General features: G+C 34.7%; 4 protein-coding genes across 6 annotated transcripts; 2 read left to right on the forward strand and 2 right to left on the reverse strand.

Annotated features, from left to right (window-relative positions):
• Positions 1-125: 125 nt before the first annotated feature.
• LOC18599141 (DNA-directed RNA polymerase subunit beta) lies at positions 126-2196 on the reverse strand. 2 transcript variants are annotated; one of them, XM_007028979.3, is made up of 3 exons: positions 2097-2196; positions 745-1569; positions 126-450 (listed from the first exon to the last, which is right to left on the reverse strand). In XM_007028979.3, the coding sequence occupies exons 2-3, from the start codon at positions 1367-1369 to the stop codon at positions 239-241; spliced, it is 837 nt and encodes a 278-aa protein (XP_007029041.3). In that variant the 5' UTR covers positions 1370-1569; positions 2097-2196; the 3' UTR covers positions 126-238. The 2 variants fall into 2 exon arrangements, with proteins under 2 accessions (XP_007029041.3, XP_017976037.2); XM_018120548.2 differs by lacking the exon at positions 2097-2196 and adding an exon at positions 1822-2047.
• Positions 2197-2532: 336 nt separating this feature from the next.
• LOC18599142 (metal tolerance protein 4-like) lies at positions 2533-8733 on the reverse strand. Its single transcript, XM_007028980.3, has 8 exons — positions 8664-8733; positions 8208-8420; positions 6861-7033; positions 4758-4956; positions 4109-4287; positions 3873-4023; positions 3190-3323; positions 2533-2883 (listed from the first exon to the last, which is right to left on the reverse strand). Exons 2-8 carry the CDS (start codon positions 8416-8418, stop codon positions 2704-2706), a joined length of 1227 nt encoding a protein of 408 aa, XP_007029042.1. The 5' UTR covers positions 8419-8420; positions 8664-8733; the 3' UTR covers positions 2533-2703.
• Positions 8734-9883: 1150 nt separating this feature from the next.
• On the forward strand, positions 9884-10823 carry LOC18599143 (transmembrane/coiled-coil protein (Protein of unknown function DUF106, transmembrane)). Its single transcript, XM_007028982.3, has one exon. It carries the CDS (start codon positions 10059-10061, stop codon positions 10641-10643), a length of 585 nt encoding a protein of 194 aa, XP_007029044.1. The 5' UTR covers positions 9884-10058; the 3' UTR covers positions 10644-10823.
• A 1546-nt stretch (positions 10824-12369) lies between these two features.
• Positions 12370-14898, forward strand: LOC18599144 (uncharacterized). Of its 2 annotated transcripts, XM_088806812.1 has the most exons (2): positions 12370-12681; positions 13877-14898. In XM_088806812.1, the coding sequence occupies exon 2, from the start codon at positions 14102-14104 to the stop codon at positions 14612-14614; it is 513 nt and encodes a 170-aa protein (XP_088662938.1). In that variant the 5' UTR covers positions 12370-12681; positions 13877-14101; the 3' UTR covers positions 14615-14898. The 2 variants fall into 2 exon arrangements, with proteins under 2 accessions (XP_088662938.1, XP_007029045.3); XM_007028983.3 differs by lacking the exon at positions 12370-12681 and having other exon boundaries at positions 13860-14898.
• The last annotated feature ends 1129 nt before the right edge of the window (positions 14899-16027 follow it).

Genomic DNA, 16027 nt, shown 5'->3' on the forward strand with positions numbered 1-16027 from the left:
GACCTTTCAGACAATGGAATTGAAATTTCTTTTGCTGAATTATCTTCATCAAAGATTCATATGCTGACAAAAACGTGAAAGGGGCAAGGAAAGACTTAATAGTAGTCATAAAATCGAAACCTATGTGGCCAAATAAGCAAAAAGTAGCTGTGGTACTAGCACTTTATTATTGGGATCCTCAATTCTTTAACACAATTAGGATACCTCAAAACAATTCAAGCCCGAGCTAAGTACGAATCTAAACTTCATTGTTTGCCTTAATAAACTTCAAAACAGCTAGATAAAATCCAGGCTCATCTTCAAATTCAGTCATCTCAAAGGAATGGTCAGCTGCAACTCTCTGTAAAGTCGTTTTATCGGGCAAGTTTGCAACTATAACGTCAGGGAACTGTTTCCCTTGCTGCTGTAGCACTGCTCTACCTTGGGGATGGCTAATTACCAGTCTTGCACCTGTACAAGTAACAGTCACAATCTCACTTTGTAAAGAGGGCAACAGACTAGACATGGCTAACAACTTTTCATTCTAATACATGCAAACTCTACTAAGCCCTTTTTCATTTTCTTGTTCCCTCCCCTTGTTGAGTATCTACTAAGCTCTTTCAATAGGTAAAGATATACTATTTGGCAGAGACAGCAATAGCAACATACAGTCTGTGATACATGCATTCCTTGCCAGTAGTCAAAAGTAAAATGAAATAAAACATAGGATCGACTTAAATTTTACCAAATATCCAGCAGGATTACCTGGTGAACAACGTTTTGCCAGCAATGTGAAAATCTGGTCAAGTTTGAACGGCAAAGCAGGCAGAAAATAGAGAAATACAACGTCCAGTGGTGACCATTTCTCTGGCACACCTATCAATTCTCCTTGCCAACACTTAACCTCATCATATTTTTCTTTAATTCCGGCTAAGATAAGAATAGAATCATGGACTACAAGCAACAATTGGCTCGGTGATGATTCAACCAAATGATCCACAAATCCTTCAGAACCAATTGAGACTAGTACTCTAGAAGTCTCCTCAATCTCCCCCGCAGATGTAATGCGGTCAATATTTTGCCTAACTTGTTCAGAATTTAAATCATCTGAATCAAGAAACGACCAATCTTTTTCATAAAAATCTTCAATATTGATAACTGAAACTGCCCCCTCATTTGAAGCGTTTGCAGTTCCAGCTAATGACTGATGACTGCATAGTGACTTACATGAAAAGTTGGATTGAAATGAAAGACAAGGAGGAGAGGCATGGCATATATCATGACGGGAACTGTCACTGTTAATATGTCGAGGCTGTGATTGAAGTCTAGGAAGGGACAGGCGAGGAGGAGAGGGATGGAGGAAAGAGCAAGGTAATAGGAGTGATCTCATTGAAGCTAAATAGTGTATTCAATTATGGAGAAAATTTTGGTTCAAGATGAGCAAATACAAACAACTTGGCGATATTTGACAGAGATAAATTAAGAAAAAGCTTAACACCCTTAAAGTTAACGAGTTTGGCTGTTCACTCTATTATTATGCATCTTCAGTATATCTTCATAAGACCAAACATTCCCTTCCATACTACCCTCCTGCCATCAAGAACCGTGCAATGTCAATACTTTAAAATGAACAAAAGAATGGGAAAGAACAATTTCCATTGGCAATGGCAACTGGCAGGCCATGAATACACCAAAAAGCCCAAGCCATCTCTAATATACACAACAAGATTGTAAAAAGCCAAGGGAATGGGTAATTCTAACGTTCTTCTCAAATTTAATATAATCTACTTTACAAGCTGAGAAAAGGAACAAAAAAAAAAAAACACAAAGAAGAATATATACCCATAATTCAGCTGAAACAATGGATACCCATAACTTACACCAAGAATAGAAAATCTATGGAAGTCTCACAGCTGTGATAGAAAATTTCATTTGCTGAGAACCCAATTGGTAAAAGGATTACTGTTTTAAAGTTTTGTAATATTTGCTAATAATTATTAGTTCATATAATTGGAAGACAAGAATGGAAGGAAGGAAAAACAAAAGAAGAAAGGGAGCAAACAAAATTGCAACAAGATAAAAAAAAAAAAGGATAAAATGGAGAAATAGAAGCTAACCTCGACTCCCCTTGAGCGCAGCAGCTGACTGTGGGCAGTACCAGCAGGTTTAGAAATGAGAAAAATAAGGATGGAAAGCCCATTAAGTTTTGGGCTTTCCAATTGAATACAATGATGATATTGACCCTTTCTCATTCGTTTCAACTTGTTTTCTTGACCCAAAGAAGAAAAAGAAAAAGAAAAAAACAAAGGAAGAGAAAAGAAAATAATTCATTGGCTATTTTGATTTTTGATACATTGATCACTCTCAATAAGAACAAAATAATTCATTTTTTTTTTTATCAGCTGAGTTGATTTCCATATTATGAACACTCAAAATAGTGATAATTAAGTAAAATTTCGAATGGTTTGTTATTTTCATGAAATATGTATATTGAGATTAATGTATTGAAATATAATTTTTTTTTTATTTCCTTAGAAACACAATGTCAAAAACTACATTCATTTTCCAAAAGTTAAATATATCCTACTCCGAACTCGGATTCTCTTGGCTAAAGTCATGCAGTTCCTAATTTATACATCTCAATGCATTGGACTGAACAGTTTGGTGTCATGTTCACCAAGTTAGCCGATGACAGCATAGTATTTTGGTCTGGGAAAATGAAGGTCAAGGCTGAGTGCTGGGGAGTCTGTTGAGAACAGAGTGCTCTGGCTTGTGCTCACATTCGAAATCAAGGTGAACGAAGGCTCGCTCAACTTCAGGGAGTTCTTCAATCTTTATCTGCAATGATTCTCCAATAGCATGTGCCTCTTTCAATGGCAAGTCCTCAGGCAGTTCAATATCAACCTGATTTTGTAAAGGGAGAACCAACAGAATCAAATCTAGTAAATTAAGCTGGACATTTTGCTTAGATATCGTTCAGGTTTCTTTTCTTGGCACATATTGAAAATGTTTTTAAGAAATGAACCTGTGCAGTGCTTAGAACTACAAAATGACATACATATGTTTGCACATGTAATAAATAAGGCAAAACTCAATTCAAGGCTGTCTGTCAAACTAAGGAGATGGAACCGGATGCAATATCATGATGAACTGATGTCTTTGACGAGGTATATATGAAGCAAGATCTGTAAACATTTGCTACAAACCAACCTCAACAAAGAATAAGACACCAAAAGTATAGGCTCGAACAGTATCGACTCTTTTGATTAGAGGATGGTGCCTCAGGACGAGGTATGTAAGTTTCTGCAAAACTTCAGGAGGAGCCGATTGTCCAACCAACGAAACTACATGAACAGAAGTTCAGAAAATAAATGGTGGCATAAAATCACCTGAATTAAATAAGAATGTCAAGGAACAAGCTAAAGTTCTTATGTCTGGATTCCAGGACATTAGATGCTGATGCATACAAGAAGGCATTCTTTTTTCTACTTAACAAACCCTCACCTCAACCAGAAAAGATGAGAACAGATGTTCTTATGTTGAAAATGAGGACAACTGTCCATTAATGGAAAGAAAAACTTATAAGAATAAAACTAGAGGTTTCTGGTAATCTGAATTATATCTAATCAAATATCAATGAGCAGCAATAAACTACGGATCCTTTTTTCTTTTTCTGAGAATTTAAGCTACTGATCTTTGCTAATAATAAATTGATGTACTATCATGGATAGTGAGTTACTATCAAGAATGTTATACTTCAAGGAATGTTCAAAATTTTATATAGGGATCAATGTTCTATCTGTTACTTCTAAATACTCGAAGATTAGTAGCTATTCTATTGTGCATTTGTGTCTGTATCTGTGAAAGAAAGAGAAAGAGAACCAGAAACCCACCTGCATTTTCCAGTACAGTTCCAGACCAATTTGTTATAGTATAGAGGGCAAGGATGATAGCACCAACAGGGTCAATCCACCAGTAAAACTTATCACCAAGAACAGCAGCAATCAAACCGACTAGATTTGTTACCACATCAAAATAATGATCCTGTCAATCATCATTATACAAAGGAGTAAACCATCAGAACCTACCAGAGACGGTATAAAATATCATGCTAATCATTGGCATTAACCTTTGCATAGGCACGGACAATTTTGCTCCCTGAGCTTCTACAGTAAAACCATAGGACAAGTTTGAGTGCAGTAGCTGTCAGCATAATTGAATATAGCCAGATCAGTTGCAGTGAAGTCATTTTATCAGACGGTTTGTCTTTGATCAATTGTTCTATAGCTTCAACCAGCACCTGGAAGCCTGTACATGATAGTTGGAAGGAGGCTATGCAGTCATTGTTAGGGCATTCTTTCTCCCTCTAATATTTTAATAAAATTTGTATCCTTCAAAATGTAGAAGCTCATTAGAAATTCAGCATAAGATCAAGATATCAGATGTTGAGTTCCGGTCAGGCTCAAGGCATTCACTTGCAGGTAATAGTAGGGTGTCTTTGTTCTTGGATTTGGTCCATGAACATAAAAAGTTCAAAAATATTATCTTATTTTTTTCAACTGAAGATTAGTAAAGCAACTACATAAAATTTTTGGTAAACTTAACGGTACTAACTAGATTAGTAGAATAAGTGAGTGAATTTGATTCTCCAGAAAGCATTTCAATTTTGTTTGCTTAAATCATGTTCAGGGAAGATATAGTCATAAATTTATGGGAGAAACCTCAACAATTAACCCGGTTAATGTACATGTGATGAAGGATAAAGCAAAAGAACATACCAAGGGTGGCCATGACAGCAGCAAAGATGATAATGCCTACTGGCTGCATCCTTAGTTTTCCAATAGGATACTTGTAGATGTTTATGCTTTTCATTGACAGATTTGTAAACCATAGTATACCGCCTGCCAAAAGATCTAGCAAAGAATCTAGCGTCGATGCAGCGATTGCTAGTGATCCACTCTTGACTGTTGCATATATCTGCAGGTGCATGGTATACATTCACTTCAATTGCTTTCTTGTTAAGGAAAAACACACGTAAAAATTAGTTGCTAAGGCTGTGGAAGGCCTAAAATGAAATAGCCTAACTGGATAATAAAATAATCCACACATAACCTTTTGTCTCAAGTTTGTTGCCAGAATTGTCATATTGCTTATAAATATAACAAAACAGAATACTCTGCTATACTAAGTGACCCTATTCTATATAAATGTTAAGATATAAGCAGACCGAAACTATTAAATGAATAAGCATGTTTTGCAGGCTATAACATAGTTAAATGTAAAAGAGACCCTAAGTTATTTGAAATCTTAAGCCAAATCCAGAAAACGTCACTGGTTGCATGATAACTCTATGATATAGAGTTATTTGGGCTTAATTTTGATAATAATTTGGCTAGTTTTTGTAGTAATGTATAAAAATTAGTAGGTTTTATTTAATTATTTTAAATTAATTATTTTATATGAGTCAATCTAATCTTAGTTAATTTTATATTTAATTTGGTGTTAATGTAGTTAACATAGGATTTATATGTGCTTTTGTAGGTGTTTGAAAGAAGAATTTCAATGGAAGAAGGAGAGCAAGTTTGAGGTGCAGACTTTCAATATACATGTTTTAGTATTTTGGCCATAACTTTCTCTACAAAGCTCCAAATGAAGCGATTCTTGAACCATTGGAAAGCTGAGAGAAATATCTACAACTTTTATGTTTACCACTTCATCCAATTCGGCTTATAGGATGGTCAAAATCTTTTTGAAGTTGACGCACTGCAGCAGTCTTAGAGTAATTACGATTTCTATTAATTAATTTGGTAAAACTGCGACTTACATAGTTTGATAAGGAAATCTCAGCTAAAATTGACTTCTTTTTTCAATCAACTTGGTCTAACTTCAAAGCCTATAAAAATAACCTTTCGGAGAATTTAAAGGGGAGGGAAAAACACCAGATTAATAGCTAAGAGTCAAACTTCAGAGTCATTGGAGGAATTTGAAGAATTCAAGGAGATTTGGAGATCAAGAATTCATTCCTTGGTTTTTTCTATCTTTTTGTTATTTTTTTATTCTCTTGGTTTTAATGTTTAAATTTTATTTAATGATGATATATAACTTGATAGGGAACTAAATTTTTAATTTAAGATTATAATTGAACTCAATATGTAATATGAATTATCTGTCTTTTACTTATGTTTGATAGATTTAAGTTTATTTTATTTTGTTCTTAATGCTTTTAATTGCTTGATCATCAATTAGATTGAATTGAAAACTTAAGTTAAACTTTGACGAAGGAAATTTAGGTAAATCTTGAATAAAATAGCGTATGATTGAATACACTTAGTTGATTAGGTAGTTTGATTTGCATATAGGGTAGACATACATTTATAAGCCATACGCAGTCAAAATTAGAGCACAAACTTAATGAATATTTCTTTAATTTAATTTGCATAAACATATAGTAAATTAATTGAGAGATATATTTTTATAAGAAACTCCGATAGAGACTTGTAAATAATTAAAAATTCTAAATTAGCAACTTAATTCACTAAATTGAGTTAAGAGAGAGAGAGACAATATTCAGATAAAGTATTGAGAGATATCATAATCTTTAGGTTTGGTAGTCATTTACATTTAATAAAGTAAATTTACTAATAGATTTTAGATTAAGTTTTAATTTTCGTTATTAGTTTATTAATTTAAATTGTTTAGATAAAAGTAAGATGTGTTAATTTTAGTAGTTTATTATAAGGATTAATTCAATTTTCTATGGAATCGACACTCTACTCATATCTATATTAACTTTGCGATACGTACACTTGCGTGAGTAAAAAATTCAACATTGCACATTTAGTTTCCAAAATTCTATGAGAAATATGGGAAAGGTGGATCACCTTAAAAGCAAGCAAAAAACCATTTGCCCAGTTAGAAAAGTTAATTGCTCTCTCATGTTGGGCTTGTTCTTCATGACCTTGTGCTTCATCTATGACATGGGGTAATTCTAGGGAATCAACTTCCTCAAAAGATCTTAATGTAGCAAATTGTTTTTCATAGTATTCTTTTTCACCTGACAGAAAAAGTAAAATAAATGAATAAGGATCAGCAGAGAGAAACATAAAAAGGAAAGGGGATAATTTGTTCTCTAAAAGCTTGAGTTTAAGTCTTTAAGATTTAGATTACATGGAAGTGTAAAGAAATTTTCAAAATCATTTCCTTAGTTATGCAATACTATAGTTCATTTAAATCAAAACAGTGAGAAGACAAATATCACCCAAATATCAGTCATGTGTACCACCACCAACTCAAGTTCCAGCAAAAATATTCTTCGGATTTATATTCCTAGGTAATTTGCCAGTAAAAGATTAATCCACATTGATCCAGTGACACTAGCAAATGAGCAGAAATTCCCTATAACACATTGTTTTTCTTCTGCAAATTCAAAACTCTGGGTCCTAAACCTCCACTTCTAATGGCTATGGTCACAACAAAAAGCTGCATTTGTCTCTGTAATACTAAAAGCAATAACAAGCCTTTACATGCTAAATGCAAAGAAGTTTCAGAGAGTAAAAAAAGTTTCCAACGAGGAGAAGGAACTCAAGACTCCAACTCATGCTATATATGTCCCTATGCAAACAAGTCTTTGCTATTGCATCAAACAAGGCGTCAGTCGTTTACTAATCAGTAACTTATTACAGAGTAAAGAAACTCGTAAATTGCATCAAACAAGACTTTCTTTTGACATATTGATCATTTAGCAAGATAGTTTAATCATTGGCTAGGGTTTTATTCTGGACTAAGATCAAAATTCCTTGTTATTCTTCAATCGTATTCTTCTACACAGAGTGCCCTCTTAATAAAGTTTTATCATACTAATGAGCTGCCTTAACTGAACCTGGAATGATAACAATCACTTAATAGCTGAAAATGTGTCTGCAGTTACTGACCATACAAACAGAAAGCTTGTATAAAAAGTCTAGCTCAACAAAAAATCCTTCTTCTCCAGAGCTGGAAATGTATCATTGCAAATTTGCAATTCATATTTTACTAAGAATAATTACTATATAGCCTCCACAAGACATTCTCATTGCCGTCGACATTAATCGAGTATGAGTTGCTATCAAGCAGTATTAAAAGAAAAATATAAGAGAAAATGCATAGAGTTTTACTCATATTCTTCAACAAGTAATATCACATATGAGAACTAGAAAAGAATTGGGGTTAATAGAAAGAGAGTTGGTTACCTTCAATCAAGCCAGTGGTTTTAGAAAGGTCCATATGAAAAGGGGTCTCAGGATCAAGCCCAGACCGAACTCTATCAGGCAATTTGGAGAAGAATTCACACTTCAAAGCATCAACTGAGTAAAAATATTCTGTTTGCCCATTCTGGATTAGCTTTTCTCCTTCACTTGACAACAATGGAGTTCTCACATTGTTCAAATCACCACCTTCCATTCCTTTTACGAAAGATAACTAAAAAGTTAACAAAAAAAAAAAAACACACCAATCTAATATGCTTAGCAACAAACCTCAAACCAAAATTTGAAGAAGATTGAACTCCATATACCAATCCATTCTAAATCGAAAGGAAGAAGCAAAACAAGTTTCCAGGGGACACAAAAAGACCACCGGATAACAGCAAGAAACAACATACACTGAAATGGAGGACAAATTAATGATTCTGAGCAAATCAGACTCACCTCGTAAACAACTTTTTCAGAACAATTCACATGTCTGAGACTTTAAACAACGACCCCATTAAACTCAAATTGCTAGAAAGAAGAACAAAAATCCAAAAAATAAAAAACCATGCAGTTTGATAGACTCCCTTGAACAACTGCTAGATGTTTATTAGCAAGTTCTGAAAACCTCTCATATACTTAAATCTCTACCTGCCCTTTGAACATACTTGCTACGTGTCCTCTTCTGTTTTTTGGTAAATTAGAAGCAGATATTTGGGCTAATATGATAGAAGAAGTTGGTCGTTTTCGGACATGTCTGAGTGATCATATCTCAATTTTCAACAGCTGTTGGCTTCCCGCCACCATTCTCAGATTTTAAGAGGCACAGCATGTTTGAACGTTGTCCCTTTGCTAAGTGACAAATGTTCACTTCGGTGTTCGAGTATGGTATGATATCAATAATTAATGTGACGGTTCACGTACTACCTTGACAAAATTAGATACTGTCCAAGTTATCATAACTGCAATTGGATTTCTAAGTTGTTTTACTTATTGGATGAGTTTCTTATATAACAAACGTAATACCTTTTCTTTTATAATTTGTTATGATTCATTTTACTTGTACAATATTTGAGTTCAAGATCTCAAACTAAACTGACTCTCTAATGAATCTCTGACACTTGCAATATGCAGATCAAGACGAGTATATACATATATAGAAAAATCCCATTCTTGCTCAATCAAAAGAAGGTAGTATGGCAAAATAAATAAAATAATGAATCAAAATCAAGAAGTTAGAATTATGGCCCATTTATTGGTGATGAGGTATGGTGCAATGCTGTATATATATATATATATATATATATATATATATATATATATATATCCATTTTTCAAAGTTGAGTTCATAAAGTCTTTATTCATTTCATGTGATTTATTAATGTCTCTTGTCTCTCTTAATAATTTTTTATTAGAATTGAGAGGTTATTTGCCAAATGAAGTGGCCACCTTGATTAGATTCGTTGTATTTGTCAGGAAAGATCATCTTTCATGTGACTTTTGTCACTCATTTCGCAGAAGCTGAAGCTTTTGCCTCTTTAATGGCAGCCAATGCTGCCGCCTTATTAACTTCTCCTCCATTGGTGGCAAATGCTGTGTTTTTGGTAAATTATCATGATTTCTACGTCATCCAAGTTAGCCCACTATTAAACCCAAACCAGCCAATTTTTAATGGGCAGATTCAGCAAGTGAAAAAAACAGTACGGTCAAAGCCCAACTTTAGACCCAGAATCACAGCAACTTGTCCACTTTCGAATCTTTTTTGACTGCCAACGAACCTCAGATCGGAAGTTTTCAGTTTCCTTCTCAAACGAACTTTCCCGAGAAAACGTTTTCTTTCACTTTCTAGTCCAAATGGCGACACCCCAATTCCTATCATCGTTTAAATACTCCGACAGCCTAACAGTGGTAGCCATCTCCTTCTGCACAGCCGTAGTCTGCGAAGCCATATCCTGGCTCTTAATCTACCGAACCAACTCTTACAAATCCCTCAAATCCTCAATCGACAAAGCAGCCAAGAAACTCGAAACCATGAAGACCGACCAAAACCCAAACAAGTTATCCAACAAAAAATCCAAAACCAAGAAAATCGACCGTGTCGAAACCAGCCTTAAAGAATCCAGCCGTGACCTTTCCCTATTCAAGTTCAAATCTGGGGCTGTCGTGGCCCTAGTTTTGATCGTCGTTTTTGGGTTCTTGAATTCGCTTTTCGAAGGGAAAGTTGTGGCCAAATTGCCCTTTAAGCCGATTGGCATTGTGATGAAGATGAGTCATAGAGGCTTACAAGGGGAAGATTCGACGGATTGTTCGATGGTGTTTCTGTATTTCTTGTGTTCGATTAGCATAAGGACTAATTTGCAAAAGTTTTTGGGATTTTCGCCGCCGCGAGGAGCTGCTGGTGCTGGGTTGTTCCCAATGCCTGACCCCAAGACTAATTGATTCAGTTTTAGTTGATCTTTGGGGGGAATTTAAGGAACTGGGTATGTGATTTTTTGGGTGTTTTTAAAATTAATTTTAGCTACTATTTCTCTAATGAGATTCATGTTTTAGTTAATGGGCATTTGGAGTTTTGGATTTTTATGTGATAATTAATGACAATAACTGGGTTTTATATTTGAATTTTTTCATCTGCATCTGATTGGATGTTAATTTTAATGATGAGTAAGTTGCCAGTGTTTGAATTCTAGATGGGATTAAATGATTTTATGTGCAAGAGGTAGAGCCATAATTATATGATTAAACTTTTTTAACTATGAGAACCTTTAGGCTCTGTTATACCTATATTGGAATAATCCGTGCTTGATTGTCATCTTTCTGTAATCTGTTGAGACTGTTTTAGTGAAAAGTTAGTTGTGAATGTTCATTCTGTTTCTGATAGATACTTTCACGGATCAAATGTCGGCACAATGGTTTATACGTTTCGTACAATTTATACAATCTATGAACTGGTTGTCAATTATATGCTAATCTTAACTCTGAAAGTGGTAAGGCATAAATATTTTAGAGATAAAGTGCCCCTCCAACCTTCATGTTTGCGTATTCTGGGATATTTGTGGAAACTTATTTTAGATCCACCATATATCCTTGCTTAGAGATTGGTACTTAAGCTTTGAAAATGTTGTTCTTTTTCCTTGTTCTCCTTGTGTGGAAATGTACTAATGAAGTAAATCTCACTGTATTCTTTGTTTGTTTTATCTTTCTATCTTGGGATTTTTCTGGAAGCTTGAAGGAAGATGACCTTTATTATTTGTAGAACTCACTGTTACAAGTTTCAACTTAGGAAGGGATCATACTGTAAAGTGGCATTTCTGAGTAAAAAATACTTATGAACAGAGTCATGGAACTTTGAAAATAAGGTTTAGATTTGGCATGCGTAAAACTGTGAAATAAACTGTTTGGCTTTTAACTGTGTTTGGGATAGTCTACACTCTTGCTAGGGTTGCTTAATGGATATATATTGGCATGTTTGTCCTTTAAGTTCATTTTGTACTCTGGAATTGGATGCAATGGATTCAACTAGGTTTTCTATATTAAATGGAAGTAGATGATTTAGCAGCTTCTGTCTTCTCCTCATCTTGTACTCAGGATTGTAAGGCATGCAATGTCATGTGATTTAGGAGTGCCTTGAATTATGCTTGTGCATATGGGTGGGGTGGGTAACTCTAACCTTATCTGCGTACAGATTTCCATTTGGTGTATGAGAAAATGGGAAGCTGTTGGCCACTAAATTTTCCTAGTTATAAACTGAGCACCCTTTCCCTTGCACCCTCAGTTTCTCCTGGATTCACTCTTCAGCCTATCTGGATTATTTAAGTTGAGAAAGATATCCCTTGTTTCTATAATCAAACATGTTATAAGGTTAATTGGTTGTTTCTTTTTGTTATATGATTTCTCCCCCTGGTTAAGAGGCTTTCATGGGTGGCATTTGGAACCAGTCTGTTCATCAAAGTAGAATTTTTCTGCTGGAAGGTGGTATTTAAGTTTCATGAAATTTTTAGAATCAATGTTAAGCTAAGACCATTGTAGCTTCTTCATTCGACTTGGATTATCAGGAACAAGCTGCCATTTTCTCGTATAGTCTTAACTTCATATCTCCTAAAACTAATTAAAGCGAATAACTGATTGAAACTTTGAATGTATGATTTCTCCCAAGTTTTAACAAATTGGTGGGAGCAGAGCAGCATGTCAAACCATTTTTGGTCATCAAATCCATATAATACAAGCCCCTTTCTTACAAATTTTATTACATTTGACCAAAACAAAAGTCAACCGTAGTCTCAAAAGTTCATTTTCATTATTATTGTTGCGTCAAAACTTAGAACTGAATTATCTCAATCTCAGTTGGAAAGAACAGAAAAAATGTAGGTAGGAAGCTCTGAAAGACATGTTGGATCCGCACCGCACGTGCAACCTTGGTGGACCCCATGAGTTAATGAACATCGACGGTTACACATAGTCCCCCAGGCAAATTATAAAAGTACGTATTTTCCTAAGCTGGCTCCCAGACAAGACTTTATTTATTGCGTTGTTTTGGAATGTTCTAAGCAGGAGGGGCGTTTTAATTTGGTTTATGGCAAATGATTCTCTCTTCTTCACTACGGATGGATTAATTTTCAATTTCAAACTTCAAATTAAAACAAAAAAAAATAATTATTGTGTTTATGTAAATCTATTTATCTAATATATTTTTATTTTTATTTTTATATGACACGATTATAACACGTAATATGAATTTTCTAACATAATTAGTGACCAAGAAACGGGATATATAAATCACTCTTAAAAATTTTGAATCTCTTATCTTGATTCAAATATTTTAATAAGTTTTACTTATTCATTAAATTTAAATTGCTTATAAGCAAACCAATGAAGTAATGATCCATACATGGTTTTTGTGTATGAGAATTTTGGGTAATTGATTATTTTTCCCCACTTATTTTTGGGTATAAGTCAATTGTTTCAAGCATTATGAAAAGAGCTAACCCTTGGTTGCTCGTATATAGAATTCAAGACAGAGATAAACCCACTTTTCATGCGGATGGATTAAGCTGTAAACCAGAAATGAAGCGAAGCCTCATTTCGAATGCTGTCTGATGGAAATGGAACGCACATGCCTGTTATCAAAGTCATGTAAAACAGAGTGGTGTCTCTGACTTGAATCAAACCAAGGTTTATCTTACATCAATCATCAGCCTCACGTGTCTCCTCACTTCTCAACTTCATGCAAGTCGCAACAATCCTCATACTTAAGCTCATATATATAGATGATGATGATCTCTTTTTTAGAAATTAATTAATTTAGTTAATAATTTAAAAATTTATATTTGACACGTTGTGAGTGTATAAATTTTATATATTAATAAGTGAAATATTATCATTTCGTGAATAAATAAATTTAAAAGTTAAAAATTTTAAAAATATTTATTTTAATTTTTTAAACTTTTATTTTTATATATTTAGGAGATGATATTTTATAATTAAATAATAATGTATAAATACTGTACATTACATATATATATATATATACACTTAATGTACATCAAATACAAATCCAATGTCTGATTCCAAAACAACGTGTATAAGTAGCTCTCCCCTAGTTTGCTTTGTTGACAGCAGCCACCTCTCTTTTTCTCAAGTAATCTGACTTAATTTCTTCTTCGTTTACCATGCAGGCCAAGGCTGACTCCGCGGAGAGCTCCAATTCAATCGCTCAATCCATTCCTTGCTTACCAGCACCACTAGTACCGTTGAGTGAAACCCAAGAAACTTGTCCATTCGTATGCTACCGCTGCTCGAAGAGGTTCCCTTCCACGCATGCCTTGGGAGGTCACCAGAATGCGCACAAGAAGGAAAGAAATGAGGAGCGCAGTCTCTATGTCGAACAACGCCTCGCGTTGATGAGGCAGCCTCCCATCACTCTTCCATCGCTGACGCCTCTCACGGTTGTCCCATCTGCTCAAATTTTTGGCCATTTGGCAAAACCGGCAGTGATTAACTCAGTGCCGGCTAGCCATGGTTCTATGTTGCTGCAGCCCCTGGCTTCTGGCTTTATCCTTGATCGCCTGAAAGCGCCAGTTTTCATGCCTGCTGGGTTCCACTTCGGTCCAGCAAGGACTGAAGTCAAGGGTGGAGAGGTTTCATATAAGGCTTCTCATCATGAATCCGATAATTATCATCCTTATAAGAAGCCTGTCGATAAGGAATCAATGGCCAGGAAGCTGTATCTCTATGAAGAAAATGATTTTTGGGCAAAAGCTGAAGAAGACAGCGCCTGTTCCAAGGAGTACTCAGCTTCAACTACAACCGATGATGCTGGTCCAAATGCTGAAGCCTTAATTAATGAAGACAAGGAAGATGCTCATGATCAAAACACTTCAAAGGAGGAGCTGGACTTAACTTTGAGGCTCTAATGAAAGATGGGAAATATTTGGAAGAAAAAAGAATGGATGTTGAAGGGCATCATAAATGAGAATCAGCTAAAATAAATGAAGAAAAAAAGAATAAAAAGAATGAGAGCTAAGATCAGTACCGTGGTCATCTCCTCATGGATGTTTCTAAATTTTCTTTCTTAACTAGTGAGCTAATTAACTAGTTGTTGTTGTTATTATGTAGTTTCTACACCTTCTGTTCATGCTTATGCATGCTTCTTAGCTTAGCTTCTATCATTTGCACATATGTAACTGTAACAAGTTACTATCAGGTACAAAAACCTGGTTTAGCTGTGTTAATAGTTAATGCTTTTTCCCTTTTCTGGTGGCTTCAAGAGCGTTATGCACAATTCAAAATTATTAGGAATCTTGCAAATATGTCAAGAATAGCTAAGACCAGCTTAAATAGGGAAAAAAGCCATTAATCAAACAGCTGATAAGTTCAGCTCAGAAACGCCTAACAACAACTCTGCAATCTGAATTATAATATAAATTTCCGGGTCTTGATCATTAGGGAAGTGCTTTCTATCAAAAAGGGTCGTCTCAGTGAGTAATTACCTTGATATTTCCATGTCACAGCCTTGTCTTATTAAGAAAGAGAGAGAGAGAGAGAGGAAACATCAGATTGTCATGCATTGGGTAATTTGTGTATTAAAAAAATACGGAAGCACACATGAATATAGCTGTAACAGTACTGTTTAAAATGTATATAGTTAATTACCAAATTTGTTTTTATTGAACTCTGGACTCATGCAAGTAATGAGATGCCAAGGGTAGAGTTATTATGAATTGGGATGAGTCCGCAGACAGGGTTAGTGCATGCTTATACAGGGTGGTGGCTTGCCTCAAAAGTCGAACAATTTGCTTCTAATCTCTGACTGAAACGAGTGGAAAATTATCTGCAGAAGAGAGTACCAGTCCGTGAGAAAGGTATAATACTTATACTTAATTAATTTCTCTTTCTTCAACTGCTTAACCCTCTTTGATTTTCCCTGGTCTGCTAATCCCTTCATTCTCTTTTCCTTTCCTCTCATTCCCTCATTTCAAAATCCTAAACATTTTCACCACAATTCAGAAAGAACAAAAATGAACCAGTTGGCTAAAGCAACAATAAAAACATAACGCTTAGGGTGGTCTAAACCAAAAACCAATTGAACATCAGAGAATGGCAAAACTACAGATATATAAGAACTGTTATAATGTCCTTATTAATTAATCCAAACTCTTTGACTCTGAAGATTGCGCACTGAAATTAGTTTTAACCTTTCTTCATAATTAGCTTTACTATACCTTCATTTTCCATTTCTATTAAAAGTGTTATTAGACTGAGTCACAACTTCTATCAAGGCAGGAGTGCTTAAATTATACATATGTAAATGTATGTATGTATGTATG

This window comes from Theobroma cacao, chromosome 5 (assembly GCF_053813885.1).
Source record: "Theobroma cacao isolate CCN51 chromosome 5, ASM5381388v1, whole genome shotgun sequence".
Lineage (NCBI taxonomy): Eukaryota > Viridiplantae > Streptophyta > Magnoliopsida > Malvales > Malvaceae > Theobroma > Theobroma cacao.